Raw genomic sequence first — 16,567 nt, 5'->3', positions numbered from 1 at the left:
TGTCGTCTGGGAGGAAGTCCAGGAGGGGGGTGATTTTAAACCACAGCTCCCTATCGCAGCGGGCCACGATAGCGAGAGCGTTGGCCGCCTTAATGGTCATCGCCGCCGACGAGATGACCCGACGTCCCATGGCATCCAGCTTCTTTCCCTCGCCATCTGACGGGGAAGTGGAAGTCGATGCCGTCGCTCCTGCCGATTTCTTCTTGGCCGCCGCAGAGACCACTGAGTCCGGGGACGGCTGCGCTCTGAGGCACATAGGGGCAGAGTCTGGAACCCGGTACTTCTTCTCGTACCGGTCTCTCTTCGCCGGGCAGAGGATGGGTTCTTCAGGAGGGACAGCCCTTCGTCCTAGATGTCGTCCAACAGCAGAGCCTCTCGTCGCTGATAAAGGAATCCCTCCTTCTTCTGCTCTTTGGGGCGTAGCTGAAAAAGCTCTGAGACCCTAGCGATCATGGTGTGAAACGAGCCAATTTCATAGGGGAGGTAAAGCGCGGGGTGGCAGCGACGGGAGATCTGAACCATCGTCGCCGCCGTCGTCCGTCCCCGTCGTTGTCCGTCTCGTCCCTTGGCGGAGGGGATGGAGGTGAAGGATGGCAGGGTGGGGTGGGTGGACTCGCCTCTGCTTCGATGGAGGGCTTGCCGACGGTCCAGGCACCGCTGGATCACCCGCCAGAGGCAAGGGCATCCTTGTCCTTATTTCTGAGCACAGGGTGTGAAGGGCTAGTAAGATGTCCTCCGACCTGTTCGTTGGTGGTGGCGGCAGTTGCCACGATAGCCTCGGCAGCAGCGTGGTGTCCTCCGGTTCCTCATCTACCTGCCGTTCCTCGTCGGCTCCCTCGTCGCTCTCCGCGTCTGCCTCATCGGGGTCCTTCCCGTAGAATCTGACCTTGACAAACCTTTTGTCAAGAACTGACTTGAGGCCCGAAAGCTCGTCCTCGGAGGAGATAGCTGAGTCCAGTAGGACTATCGTGCCCCCCCTTCTTCTCAGCCCGGGGCTTCACGGCTGCGTTTCCGATGGGCAGGAAAGACGATTCCCTCTGGGTGGGCAGGCAAAATCTTGGCTTGGGGGCCATCTCCACTCGGGGCGCCTCTGTGGTTTTCGCCAGGTACGCTAGCACTCCCTCAATCAAAGCCTTAGCCTGGTGAATCTGGGCCTTCACGACCTTAGGCGCGGCTGAGGCCTTCACAGTGGGTGGAGGGTCAACGCCTCGCTCCCCTTTGGCTTTCTCCGTCGGAGACGACCAGGCCTCCTCCAGAAGCTTACCCAAGTTGTCCGACTTCCTTTTCGTCAAGCCGGAGCGTTGGCTCATGGTTGACAGCATCAGAGATGCTGCGCCCGGCCTGGCAGCCGCATAGCCCATACTAACGGCACTCCCTGTGCCCGCAGACTCGCAGTGCTTTGCCTTATGTTGGGCCCCTGTTGCCGGAGTGTCCTCAAAGGTCTTAGAAGACCGCTAAGATGCTCTCTTGGGAGATGTACGTTGCCAGGGCTCACCTGCCGGCGGGCTCTTCATCTCCAGCAAGTCAGCGAGGCGCTTGTGACGGTCCTTAATGGTACGGGATGACATGTCCTTGCAGAACGCACAGGCCACCTCCACGTGCGTCTTATCCGAGGAGTGCCCATCCTCCTTGAAGATGTTCTGTAGTCCACATCCTGGGCAGATCCTAAACAGAGGCGTTGAGTCACCTTTGTCTTCGGCCATGTCCACGAGGGGTAGGCCTCAAAAATATTCTGGAATCCTCCAAGAAGTGAAATTCGATGAAAATGCGTCTTTAAGGAGCATAGAGATTTCCGAAACGGGTGCCCGTTATTCGGAAGATAAATCGGTGGAGCTTGAGGCTCAATTTGACCGAAAAAATAAGAGTAAACTCTTTTAAAAAACACAATACGCAGTAAAAGCTCAAGAACTAAGCACAAGGACTCCCAACACTTGAACGTGCGGTAAAAACCTGAAGATGGCTGCCGGAGGAGGTGCTTAGGTAGAGGGCAGTCATTGGCGGGGGGCAGTATGACCCAGAGACCAGTGATTGGTTATTAGGAGAAAGACAGTTCAGAAACCAAACTGAAACTGATTTTTTTCTTTACCGAGGATTCCCAGCCTGACGACGGGGAATATTCATGAGCATGTGAATCCATGCCAGACTTCATGCTGGAGAACTGGGTGATAGCTTCCCTGGACATTTGGGTCAGCAAAGTGCTCCTTCAATAGGGGTAGGGCAGTTGCAGATAGGAGGCAGGGAAGAATTCAGCATAAAAAGAGAGGTTAACGAGATCAGAGGAATAAGGGCAGGTGTATGAGATTAAGTAGTAGAACATTTGGGAAGCAAATGAGTCTATAAAACAAGATCACTTGCTGCCAAATTGTCACATTGTTAGCTCCCCTCTCCCTTTATATCTGCTTTCCTCACTGTCTCCTTCCCCCCCTTTGTCTGTCTTGTAAAGTGCTTTGTCGTTTCCCAAAGCTAGGTTAGCACCCAATACAATTGCTAATAATAATAATAGCATAGGAGCGATGAAGTCAAGTCCAGGCAGTGTTGGGGGCCTTGTAGATGAGGAACCCCATACCGCTACCGTCCAAACAGGTCATAGAATAGGTAGCACAGTGCATGTGGTGTGGAAAGTGCAGGCTTTCTTCACATAGCCTGGGAGCATCCTGCAAATGCCAACTTTAAGGATGCAGTGTGATCCAAGGAGTTTGCGATTGACCTCTCTGACCCCAGGTTTCCATCTGTGTGCTAATTAGGCATGCTAGACACTGTAAGCAAATGGATGAGGCATGTAGTGGATATGGCAGCTTGTTGGTTAAAGAGATAATGGCACGGAAATGGATGAAGAAGAAAATTCCCATGCTGCATGAGTGGTTCAAACATTTAATGTCGTGTGATGAACTAGAAGTGATATGGAGAGAGGGGTTGAGTGATCACTCCAGTCCTAAAGATTATTGGACCGGGTTTTTTTTGCTAATTTATCCAAGAACGACCAGTGCAAACTGTCTAGTGGTTCCTGGATTCCCAAAGAAACAAAAAAAACCTTTTCGAGTTGTTTCCTCTATTTATAATATAAATGCCTGCACAAAATCATGTGTCACTTGATGTTTGTGGTTGATCAACTTGTTCCATTATAAAACGTAAAATAAAACTATGAACATGTAGCATCTCTTCATGCGCTGCATTCCTTGCACAGAAAATAAATATAACACACACAACTCTTTTCACGGTGTATCTGACAGGCATATGAAGAAAATGAAACAAACTGTAAAGTAGATACCTCTGAATGACTGCTATGCCTGTGACAGAATCAGGCGTGGTGTGACTTTTCTTATTATGTAATAGAATGAAAAATGTTGAAATAGATTATATTCAAATTACCTGGCCTTCATATTTCCAATCGCAATAAAATGAGTACCTTGGAGATGAATAATATAATAAAAACGAGCACCACCATTGTGAATAAGAATAAGCAATATAAAAAAGGCTACTCTCGGGACCAAACGGTCAATTGTGTTGTTTTTAGTAAAATGAGGTCTTGAAGATGCACAATATCACCGGAATTTCGCCGAGGTCACGTTAGGAGTAAACCCCAAACACTTCTGGAAGGCAGTGAGCAAAGAATCCTACTAAATTTTGACCAATGTTGCTGATGAGAGCCGGTTTCAGATGTAAAAGCAACATCTGCTGTGCTCCATGACAGTGACAAGGGATTGCAAGGACCAGTACTTGGAGGAAGTATAGGTGAAAGTGTACGGATGCTCCATGGTATCCAGAAGCTATAGATACAGGCCATAGAATGCACAACTTATGCTAAGCTCATCTCTGCTCCTGGCCAGAGATGAAAGACTGGTAAGATGTTTTCTGTGACGCAGACATTGGTAAAAGTATAAATATGCTCGGGTGTCTCAGCGTTGTACAGCGACAGCCGCCCCCTTTCGTAGTCCAGATATACACCAAGCTTCTTTGGCTTCTCATTCAGCAACAGAGTTTCTTTGGGGAAAGTGAGAGCTTTGTAATGGCCATCATACCCACCCATACCCCAGAGTTCCCACTCATGTGAACATGATAATTTTTCCTCCATAATCAAAGACTCTTCCGCAACACCCACTTCCCATCCTCTTCCCTCATGCAGCAGCTCCACTTCCCAGTAATGTCTCCCTGAAGTGAACATCCTGCTTCCTACACAGCAAAAGCGTGTGTTATCTGAAGGGTACCGTGCTTTGTGTTTTACACGTCTCAGGCCATCAGACAGGACAAGTGAAGGATTTGCGGTCTTTGGATCCAGAGCCACCGCAACTGGAGAGAGACAAAAAGAAAATCAGAGTATAGAAAGTTAATGTGGACAGAGAAACCTCTATTTGAAGAGAACGACAATATTTGCACCACTACTAGGCACCCACTCAATCAAGCCCTGAGGATGAAAACCCAACCACCTCCTTTAAAACCAAGCATTGACAAAGGCAATAGATGTGGGTAATGGCTAACCAATGTATAGCAATGGCATCACATGTCCAGGTTCTGAAACCATCTATCAGCTATAGCATCACATTCCCAAAGAAGTACAGTTATTTGTCAGACAGTCACACAATTTGCTCTGGTTCTCATGTTATATACCAGACATTTCGATTATATACCAACCAAGTGATTCAATGAAATAGCCATTGCCCGTATTACAGAAAGCTTTTGCCGGAGCAGTGCAGTTTTGGTACCACTGCACAAATGCATTGAAACAATATATATGTGCACACAGACAAAAATTGCACTGGTGCTATTTTCTGCAATAGGTACTGTGGTGAGTCGGAAGAAGGATTCAGACTCTTGGAGACATTCCCAAATTACTTTTATTTAAAGGATAAGAAACAGACCAGCTTTCTAAAGGGGTTTCCATATCTATCTAAAGGAACTAAAGATGCTCGTCTGTTATCAGGAAGTCCCAAAGAAAGAAACGTCCTCTGACCAAATCTAGTTGTACCATGACCCTACCACTAAGAAACTAAACTTAAACAGTTCCAGGAGATTGGCTTGATTCTCCTGATATACCAGTCTTTTCTGACAACTTCTTTATATCAATGTCTTAATTCTGGTTGTTATTTATCTAGCTGCACCTTAGTCATAGTCTCTCTTTATTTCTTGAATTAACTCTTGTAATTCCTCTAAACATTCTTGGATTTGATATTCTCTTTAATTAAGTATTTAGGACACCCTTCCTTGTGATATTTTCTCACTTGTGGGTTAGAGGTTTTAGACCTACAGTCTATTGATCCAGGTTCTCTCAGCTTAGTTGTGGTTTCTGCCCATTTTATTTCCCCACTTATGGATTCTCTCTTTACCGCCACTTTCTGTACTTGACAAAAGTGTCCTCCTCTGTTACCAGACTTTAGGTCATTGTTATCTTTTAAGCTTGGTGCTCATATAGTTTTTTTCCCTTTTTTATTAGGTTTTGGTTTGGAACCTTCTTAGACTTCCCATTCAGGATTATTCAATTCCCTTCCTTCTCAGCTTTATATAGTTCCAATTACATAGGTTTATATTAAGTAACTCTCCATGAGTACTGGGACGAGTTCCTCTTCTCGTCTTACATTGCCCCGGCGACCTCCTACTTCTTCCGTTCTCCCTGTTACCTCTCTGCAGGCTGGGGAATGATGCAGGCTCTTGCATTCGCTCAGATGCTCTTCTCTTGTACTGGGTTTTTCCTCCCTCTCTTTGTGGCGCCCTCGTCTCCGGCTGTCCTTCTGCCGTATGCAGAGTGGGCTGTGTTCCCAATGACTCTTTCGTTCTGCATGCTTGTGAGGCTTCCGTTCTCGGCTGCCCTTTTGCCATACCCAGGATTTATCACTTGAAAGCTGCTCACACTTCGTTACCTTCTCGGATGGTCTCAGCGTGTTCGGTTAGGCATCCTGCAGACTCTGCTTTCCAGCAGTACAACGGTTCTCTCGTTGTTGGATGCGCTGTGTCTCCAGCATCTCACTCAGGCATTCAGCCGCTCTTCGAAAGCCGCCGGCTCAGCGACTATTCTCCGGTCCACCTTCTCCAGGCGTGCTCACGTCAGAGAGCTTCCCCGGCATAAAATACCATCTGTTTCTCCAACTTCCTCCACTCATCCCAGATAAGTATGAATGACCTCTTAAAGAGATATATCATTTCCCTCTTCATGCTGGTAGGTTCCAACATTACCTTACCTTCAGCCAAACAATTACTCACATGTATGCTACTAGGCTGTCTTTCTTAGGGAGTTCCTCTCAGGAACGGGAGTCCTTGTCCCCTAAGGGGGAGTCTCTCCCCATGAGGTCCCACTTCCACAGACCCATAGCGGTCTTGCAGGGGGAGCTCATCTCCTAAGCCTCAAAATATAAGGACCCCTTGGGGAGAAGGGATGAGTACCGTCGATTCGTCACAGTACCCATACAATTTCAATGTTAAATTATCAACGTTCCAGTTACCTGGCACCGGCCGATGCTTTTCCAAACAGAATATTGTGATTGCAATGAAAAAAAGTACATCAAAAGGAAGGAAACAAAAAACATTATTTCACCAAAAAATGAAAGGAGCAGAGAAAATAGACTTTCTTTTCAAAATAATAGTTTACATATTCTAAGAACATTTCCATTAGCACAAGTGTACATTTGTGTATAAAATATGAAAGGAGTTCATGGCTAACACGTCATGTTTTTTCTGATGCATACGTTATTCCTCCCATAGACTACTCCACTTACCTTAGAAATACCTCCAGGTTCTGCTTGGATCTGGAAACTTTAAACTGTCACCAGAGGTGGTCAAAGCGTTTACAGCACCCCACCAGAAGTGATGCCCAAGATATGTATCTTGTATAGCTCATTTTTTATTTTATATATTTATTGCGTATTTATAATACGTCTATAAACAATGTGTTTCAAGGTGCAACACAACGTGGGGGGAAGACACCATGACAAAACAAAACGGTCCATCTAGGCCTTATGACATTCGGAGTGGGCAAGTGCAGTAATAAGAAGTGAAAGGAGAGGGGAGGAGGAAATGACCATAAAGGCGGAAGGGCTAGGTGGGTTAAGTGAGTGACAGGCGAGGCCAGGTGGGCATGCCAGGTGGACAGAGCCAGGGTAATGCAGGGAGTGCAGGGAAAGAAGATCCAAGAGTCAAGTGCGAAGAACAGGGCTGGAAGGGCTCAAAGTGAACAGGTCCAGCCAGGTTAGTGAAGTTTTGGACGGGTGAGGGGGGGGGGGGGTCAGGAGTGATCAAGTGCAGGGGTAGACTGGTTGAGGAGTGCCTGGTGCCCTGTAAGAACCTGAAGGAACCGGGCAGCCAGTCAAGAGGCAGAGGGGGACATAAGCAGGTGTGTGGGAGAGGGAAGGAGGAAGAGAAAAGAAGGGGCTTGACAAGCTTCTGACACTTAACGAGATCCACTCAAGTCTGTGAGATGTAGGGATAAGTCTTGTAGTCAATATTCTGGATTAGTTGAAGGGGGTCGAAGGGAGGAGCTAGGCAGATTGAGGAAGAGGCTGTTTCAGTAGTCCAACCTGGAGCGGACCAGAGTTCTGAAAACTTTGGGTTTCGGGGGGAAGGCGAGGAAAGGGAGAATGCCTATGAGAAGGTGCAGCTGAAAGTGGGCCTTCCTGGCATGGTCCATGATGTGAGGAGAGAAGGAGAGAGAGGAGTCAAAGATGACAACAAGGTTTTTTGCTTCACGGGAGGGTGAGGGATTGGGCCCATGGAGGGAGGCCAAAGTGTAGGAGAGGTGGGATATGGGGCCCCAATGAGAAGGATCTCAGTCTTACTGGCATTAAGGCAGAGATCATTAGCAGTGTGAAATAACTTGATACCAGAAGTAACACCTGGACCAGCAGGTACGTTATTTGTAGGTTTATTGATAAGTATATGCCAGGAAGACACCGGCACGTCCCTTCATGGCAGCTTACATCTCCAACTGTAACCCCTAGAACAGTACATTCAGAACATAACACCTCCAGCACTCCATGCTCACTGACATCACTACATTCTATCACCAGTGATGTCACCCACACTCAGAGACACACTACAACACTTTTCCCTCCTTACACTTCTTGAAAAAAGAAGGACCTCACAACTCTACAATTTCCACTTACAACAATACAACCACCTATATGTGTGGCCAGCACGTAAATGCACCAACACACCAAAGCCAAAATGGACACCACTAACATGGCTAGAAGACACTGGGCCTCATTCCGAGTTGGGCGCAAAGGGATTACCGGTACCGGTAAGGACACTGATGCCGGTAAACCCTTTGCGCCCTATTCCGAGGTCCCTTAGCGGGTCCCTCCTTTAACGGCTGGTCTGACCAGGCGTTGTGGACGGGACCCGTTAAGGGACTTCGGAGCTAATAACGGTACCGCAAATTGCGGTAGCGTTATTAGCTACTTCCCCATTCCCATTGAGCCCTATGGACAGCAAAGGATTCCTGCTACACACAAGCACCAAGCGCAGAGGTGAGCGAGAGATCCGTATGGAAACAGCAATGCGAGCGCCACAGGCTTCCATTTACCCTAGTGACATATAGGAGTTCACCATAGGAACCACATATATAGGGGATGGCGGAATGTCTGTCCAGAACCTCTAATAAGCATATACTCATATACTCTCTGTTTCCACTCTAGAAGTTCTTTTTCTGAGAGTCTTCGTGAGGTGAAACGGACCACTCACACAACGGTTGATGCGCAGTCAAACCTACCTACAAGGGGTGTTCAAAGGACAGAAATAGAGGTGCTAATGGCACCAATAAGGAGGTGTGTTCAGTCTAATTTTCATAAATATGTTGTGCTAGTCGTATTTTATGTAAGATTTTGAGGTTTAACTCCTTAAAGTTGAGATTGCTAATATTAAGTCAGTTAAAAGAAACAGTAATAGTATAATACTCTCCATTTCTTTGCCTTAGGAATTGAGATTAAGAACATGTATATTTTTGGAACAAATAGCATAATTGGCCCTGAAGATGGACTGTTGTAAAGTCCGAAATGCATTGGCAATACACTAAGAAAACCCTGAGGCTATTTTTTGGATTGGTGACTTTAAACCAAAGAACTTTTTTGATTTCATCTTGCTACAATTTACGAAAGGACTTTGCTAGTATATGGATTGAAGTTTTATGAATGAAAGTTTGTTAAACAGAATTTGTGATGTGAACTAGTTTTGCTTTAACCTTGTTTTTTCTGAAACGTTTTGATAAAAAGTGTGTATCTTTACTAATTAAAATAACCCATAGATGGTTTTTTCCTACTTTTCAAATTTCGAAATATTTTGTGTCAGAAAATTGTGTCAGAAAATTGGGTTGACAGACATGTTTTAGGATCTATGAATCTGCATACGCTATGTTATGGAACTAAGCCTATGTCATATTATTTGAGTTAAATCATTATTGAATCTGTTGTTAGACGCTCATCTAAACCCTCCACAACCTTATTAGGTTAAATCTAAACTGTAATAACGAGAGCTACAATTATTGACAAGCAAGCAGTGGGACGTCTATCAGACCCCTCGTGCCTGCAACACTAACAAACTTGGGATATAATTCCCCTAGGAGTGCACTAAGGGTTGGCACGTAGTGATACAGGCCCCTTTTCCCTAGAAGACACTGGGCCTTATTCCGAGTAGGGCGCAAAGGGATTACTGGCACCGGTAAGGACACCGATGCCGGTAAACCCTTTGCGCCCTATTCCGAGGTCCCTTAGCGGGTCCCTCCTTTAACGGCTGGTCTGACCAGGCGATGTGGACGGGACCCGTTAAGGGACTTCAGAGCTAATAACGGTACCGCAAATTGCGGTACCATTATTAGCTACTTCCCCATTCCCATTGAGCCCTATGGGGGCTGAAATGGGAATGGGGAATGGTTTTTCCAATGGGGACTTATCGGTCCCTCCAAGGTCGGAATGGACCGGTAAGTCCCCATTGAACCAACCCGGAGGCGGTACCGGTATGGGAGGCAGCTATGGAGCTAACTGCTCCATGGCTACCACCATACTCAGAATGAGGCCCACTGTCCACATGGAGCTCGCTCACAACCGCAAAACAAACCATACCACTAAATCTCATGATGCCAACCAACCAAAATAACAACGCAACACTGTGCCTCCCATAACACCAAACTACTGCGCAACCATAAACCTAATGAGGCACCCCAAGAATCTGCACCCTAACTGTGCCTACAAAAAAATGGAAACACTTCCCCAACAATGGAACCAAACTACACTATTCCCTACCCTTGGCTGGCTAACAACACCAAAAAAATACCTTTGACTCCACTCCATCCTCACAAAACACAACGAATGAGGAACCCACCGAAATAGAAAAACGGCTAACACCTCCCCTAAAACCTGAACTGGAAAGACACCCGAGGAACAAAAATAATAAACTACGCACTCCACCTGTTTCAAGCTGCCCTTTGAAACCTAGAACCAGCCCCGCTCCAGCTTTACCGAAAGGTACATTACACTAACACTCCAAACCTTCTGAACACCAACAACCTTCCAACCTAGTCTGCACCCTAGGGCACCAGGGCTGCCACCCTCAGGCACAATCCCTGCTCAACAGAGAGCAACAACAAGCACATCACCACTAACTTCAGTCCACAACAATGCTCACTCATACCAAGCACACTAACACACGCAAATACCATCAGAACCACGGTCAACCTCAGTAGCGCCAATTATAAGCTTTAAGCCACAACACAGTGAGACCCCAGGTCTCTGGCAACTGCCCACAGCAGTACCACAATCATTCAGGACCCCAAGTCCCTTGCGAACTGCACCAACCGCAGTACATCACAGCACACCAAGGACCCCTAGTCCATGCCAAAATGCACACCACAGTGCATCACCACTGCAACCCAAGACCCCTAGTCACATGCGGGACCCCTAGTCCTTGCCAGAACTACAGCACAGTAACACCGCAGTACAATACCACCACACTCCAGGACCCCTGGTCCACTGCCAGACCGCCAACACGGCACACCATTTCCAAAATATGGGACCCCTGGCTAGGCCAGGCTACCATTGCTGTCACACACATACTAACAAGAAAGGACCACCTCCCAACAATATTGAAACTATGGTTACTGCCCACAATGCAGGACAAATACAAACTTTAAACCGCACACACCGCACACGCACCTAACTACACTGCATATAAGACGGAGGACACTTCAGTGAATCCTTACGCAGCATGTAAAACAGTAGTATCGGCCTTGAAGTACAGTTGATCTCATGGATGACGTAAGGGTTGTACTTGTACAGTGATCAATTACCACAATCACAACACATCAGTATGATCCTGCTGCACAATGTCATAACAGTGGAAGTCATTTGAACGACCACAACTTGAAATAAACAAGTTGCCAACACATTGCCTCCCACCAGTACCATAGCCACCCACAAGACAAGTCCAGATTCCCCAGGTTGCGACCCCACCTGCAAGAAAATAAATAACGTTATCACAATACAATTGCTAACTAGAACTCAACCCATGAGACCGACCACCCGCGAAATGCACAGGTAAAACACAATTTCTGTCCCACCTGCAGAAAGGTAAGATTAATCACAACAGTATACACTAGCATTTACACCAAACACATGAGCTCATGACATTGACACATACACTCGCTACAACCATCATACACATGGAAGGCCACAACATATAGACAAGACACCAGACACACAGGCCTTACACGAATTGCTCACTAGTGTTCCACAAAAACACATACTGTCCTCCTCTCACAGCACTTCTGCCCGAAGTCACCCCTAGACCTGGTGAAAAATGAAAGTCCAGACCTCCCCCCACCAGGTCTGTGTTCCGGGATGACAAATGGCCCTATTGCTGGTATCCATTCCATCCCGGGCCATCTACAGCTGCTGCAATTAATTCCACGGAACCCTGAATGCTGAAACCTTGTATCATTCTCATTTCTGGCATACACCCCATATTTGAATATAACACTTCCGTGCTACGAGACCCAGCGTCCCATAGATCATGCTGCGCAGCATACACAGCATGTTTGAAATCCTCCACTCCACTCGGCGCACACTCTGGAACGCCCTCTAACTCCTCTACTACGTCAACACTAAGCAAACAGGCAGCATGGAAGCTACATCACTGCTGCCCGTCCTGCTGTTGCTTCCCATTAACTGTCTCTGGTGCCGCGCCACCCCAGAACCGGCGCCCTCACTACAGTGACCGCTGAAATGCCTAGACCAGACACGGGACCCTCAGTCACTGGCCATACCAGCACAGCGTTGTGTGCCACCTCTTCCGCCGGACCCCTTTACGGCCACTGATCTGCACAAATCAGTGAAAGTTTCCTTGTCCTGCTCCTGCACTGCCAACAGGGACCAGTCCAGCTCACTGGACCGCTGCCTCCGAACCCCCGTCCCCAGACAACCAGCAATGCGGCTCCGGAGACATGAACCAAGGCAAGAATCACCCCTCCTCAGCACCGCCCGGTCTGCTGAGAAGGCACACACTGCTGGGGCGCAGCCAATAGCTGGAGTATCCGAACAAGGGCACGCTCCGCCTCTGCACACCAAAGTGTGTGCCGTGTAACCCCCTTCCTAGTGGCTGAATGAATTGGCGCCCTGAGCACAACAGGGACTTCAAAAAGGCACCATCTCCAATGGTACCCTCTTCCTCTGCACACGGGACCATTTGCAGTTCAGCTCCACTCCACTACACTGGACTGGTCGAGCTCATCACCACCCGGCCTGCTGAGACACCGTCTCCCAGCCCAGGAAACCAAGAGCTGACACGACTGGCATCACCTTTGGGACGTGGACACTTGGAGGGCGATGTTCCTGGACTTAACTGCTGCCCCCTCCATGACAGGATCCCATCCTCGTCGCCAGTGAATTAACTTGGTACCAGAAGTAATACCCGGACCAGCAGGTAAGTTATCTGTAGGTTTATTGGTAAGTATATGCCAGGAAGACATCGGCACATCCCTTCATGCCAGCTTACATCTCCAACTGTAACCCCTAGAACAGTACATTCAGAACATAAAACCTCCAGCACTCCACACTCACTGACATCACTACATTCTACCACCAGTGATGTCACCCATACTCAGAGACACACTACAACACAGTGCACCATGCCCATATAGCAGACAAACAGTCCGGAATGAGAGGAAGAGGCAGAGGGGGGAAGCTTGAAGGATAGCTGCGTGTCGTCCACATAACACTGGAAGTTTGGAGAGAACGCAGAGATCAAATGGGCTAGAGGGGCAAGGGTGGAGCAAGGGAGGCAATGTTCATCCACTATGTATGCCAATGCAATAGCTGTGGAAACAATTGTTATCATCGTCCTGAACTATAGCTGGCAAAAATGCAACGACTAATGGGATGCCGACGTAGTGAAGAGCTCGAGCGGGAAGGTATTTGCGGAGGGATATCTGAAGGTATTTTGGACCCATGCCCCAGAAAGCCTTGTGGACAATGCAGAGGGTTTTGAATGTAATCCTTGCATCCACTGGGAGCCAATGGAGAGATTTCAGAGCTGGAGAGATACGATCCCAGGGCTTGAGGCCAAGGACAAGTCTTGCAGTCCTATTCTGGATTAGTTGCAGAGGGCGGAGAGTAGAGGCTGGTAGATTTAGGAAGAGGCTGTTATAATAGTCCAAGCTAGAGAGAACCAGAGCTTGGGATACCATGAGCTTCTGGGGGAAGGAGAGTGTTAGACAGAATCCTGTGCAGTGCCCTTAGGGACCACTACACACAATTAAGAGCACAAGTAGTAATACAAGTTCACCTTTGGTACAAGCCTCTACTACTATGTTAAAGTGGTAGCAGTAGCGGAGCAGCCAGGCTTATCTCAAGAGTATATGAGCAGTAGCAGAGATTACACAAGGGGACCACAATTACTGTGATTCAAGCAAACACTGCCTCAAGGTTTCAGGTAAAAAATAGAAGTACATTTATTTTTAAACCATCTGTAAAACACAACACTTCTATGAATGAATTCAAACCACACGAAAAATACACTACAAACAACCATTTCTATTGGCACAGAATAGCTCAAGGTAAGTACCTTCTGTTTTGGCGGACCGGTGTTGTGAAACACATATGCGATCACTTTTGACAGCTCGGTCGTATTAAAGAAACGCGTATCCGCGGTAAGAAACATTACCGGGGCAAAACACACTTAGCACCTGTGCTAACCAGAGAGAGTTGGGGGCAAAAATCATATGCAATACTTTTGTCAATGCAGACAGAATCAGAGAACACTCGCTGACAGAAATTCAAAAATAAATAGGCCGGAGCCAGTTTCAAGTGGAACCGGGTTCCTGTTGTCGAGGATCACACAGTCAGATAGTTCAAGATTCAACATTGTCAGGAGTACTTAGATATTGTCTTTGGAGAAAGCAAAAGTTATAAGGAGAAAAGACAAGGGCAAGCGTTGGAAGAGGGGAAAAGGGATTCATCCTAGTTTCTCAAGCAGAACACAGTACCTTATTCAGTGAAGAAGCTGGTGCCACGGCGGGTGTTCCTGTTGGTTTCCTGCAGACCCACGATTCCTGAAGCTTCGTCAAGAAGGAGGACATCTGGCGGGGTCTGCACCACACAGGGATGAAGCCAGCAGCAGCGACGGTGAATAAAAGGTGTGCTCCTTTAAAACAGGAGAGGCTCTTCATATGGCTATTCGACCACTACAGCAGTGTGCAGCGATTTCGACCACGAAGAGGATCCCCTGGCTGTGGAAGATGAACTGGTTATCCCCACCAGGCTCAAGGGAAGAAGACTCCGGACTGGATCTTCTCTGGTCGTCGAAGGGTAGATAGCTCAGGACTGCAGTAGGGCATCACCGGGACGGGCTTAGTTGCAGCAGCCGACTTCTTCTCCGCTTCTCTTCGGTTCCTTGTAGTTCCAGTGGCGACTCTGACTTCTATCCTGCCTCTTATGCAAAAATCCCCCATTCACACAGTCTGGGTGTCAATCACGCAGCATGGGGGTTGTCCAGCCCGGACAACCACCTCAGCCAATCATGGCAAAGTATGACTTGGGTTTCCCAGGATACCCTGTGCAGGGGATGACTACACCCCACCCTCACATTCAGCCCATCTAGATACCCAGGCGCCCAGAGTAGGGCTTCTTCGTAGAAGCCCGCCAAAAGACGGTGAACAAAGAAGGCAAACCGGGTTTGCCGCGCAAAGTAAAACACAAGAAGGACTTTAACAAAAAGAAATGGCGAATAAACCCAACCGGAGCCAAAAGAAAGCACATTTGGTCAAGCGGGTCTATGTTCGATGCTAATATAATAGCCTAAAAAAATACCACGTTTATATAGTATAATCGCGGTAGAAAAGTTAGGGTAGATACCACTGCCATCAGCCAAGTCTAAATGTTAAAAGAGCAAAACAAGGCTCTAGGAGGTACAGATAAAACAAAAGGGATACAGAGTAACCCTTTCCAGTACTCCATGTAAGATGGGGTGTACTGGATCTGTGGTTAAATGACTAGGTAAAGTTAATGGCCTCAGAAGCCTCAGACAATGGAGTCGGTGGGAAGTCTAAAAGACAACCCTGTGTCCCAGCACTGAAGGTGCTGTGCAACACACAAAAGAAGGGGGCTACTGAAGTGGTGTACTCCAGAGTCCACAATCACAAAAACAGATGAAATACACATGGCAAAACATGGATAAGAGTGGGGGAAAAGCTCACACTCTTACCAAGTGGAAAACAAATAACTCCAGAAATCCAGCAAAGCTGCTGGGGGACTCACTAGGTGAGGGAAATTAGTCATAACTGAGAATTCTCCCTAACAGAGAGGAAAGGCAGAGTACCTCTGAGGAGGTGCAGTAGGAAATTTGACTTTTTAGCGACCTCAGAGATGTAGGCGGAGAAGGAAAGGGTGGAGTCAAAGATGACCCCGAGGTCTTAGCCTCGCAGGTGGGCGTAGGAGGAGGGCCAAGGGAGGCCGGCCAGAGAGTGAGGGGAAAGGATGGTGAAGGTGTGCCGATGAGGAGGATCTCTGTCTTGCTGGCATTCAGACAAAGATCATTGGTGGCACACCAATCTTGAATGGCAGTTAGGCAATCAGAGATGAGAAAGGGAGAGGAGGTGGCAGAGGGCAGCCTGAAAATGAGTTGAGTGTCGTCAGCGTAGCACTGGAAATTTGTGCAGAAAGTGGCAATGCAGTGGGTGAGAGTTTCCAGGTATTGGTTGAAAAGCCAGGGCGAGAGTTTAGACCCCTGGGGAACACCACAGGAAGAGAGGAAGATAGATGAAAGGAAGGACCCAAGTTGGATATGGGAGGGCTGATCTGAAAGGAAAGAGGTCAGCTAGGCTCGAGACAGAGCCTGATCAGTGATACCCAGGTTTTCACAGAGACGGTTGAGCAGGATGGTATGGGTGACAGTGTCAAAGGCAGAAGAGAGATCAAGTAGGATGAGGACAGAGGGAATGTTAGAGTCAAGGTTAGAGAGCAGATCTTCACGAATGTTCAGGAGAGCAGTTTCTGTGCTTCTGGCAGCTCTGAAGCCAGAATGGTGGTCATGGAGACAGCCAACAGAATTGGAATGAAGGTTACTCTGAGAGATGGCCAACTTTTCCAGGAGTTTGCCCAGA

The 16,567-nt window shown here is 47.6% G+C and overlaps 1 protein-coding gene across 1 annotated transcript in view; it reads right to left on the bottom strand.

Annotated features, from left to right (window-relative positions):
* Positions 1-3,127: 3,127 nt before the first annotated feature.
* LOC138516879 (E3 ubiquitin-protein ligase TRIM39-like) overlaps positions 3,128-16,567 on the bottom strand; it is a 753,998-nt gene continuing 740,558 nt past the window's right edge. Inside the window, exon 9 of the mRNA XM_069632328.1 lies at positions 3,128-4,287. Within this exon, the coding sequence (XP_069488429.1) occupies positions 3,797-4,287 (491 nt within the window). The 3' untranslated portion in view covers positions 3,128-3,796. The remainder of the gene's footprint in view (positions 4,288-16,567) is intronic.

Source organism: Ambystoma mexicanum, chromosome 6q (genome assembly GCF_040938575.1).
Source record: "Ambystoma mexicanum isolate Mex_15411 chromosome 6q, UKY_AmexF1_1, whole genome shotgun sequence".
Classification (NCBI taxonomy): domain Eukaryota; kingdom Metazoa; phylum Chordata; class Amphibia; order Caudata; family Ambystomatidae; genus Ambystoma; species Ambystoma mexicanum.
The sequence above is the reverse complement of the archived record's forward strand: the minus strand, read 5'-3'. Positions and strand labels throughout refer to the sequence as shown.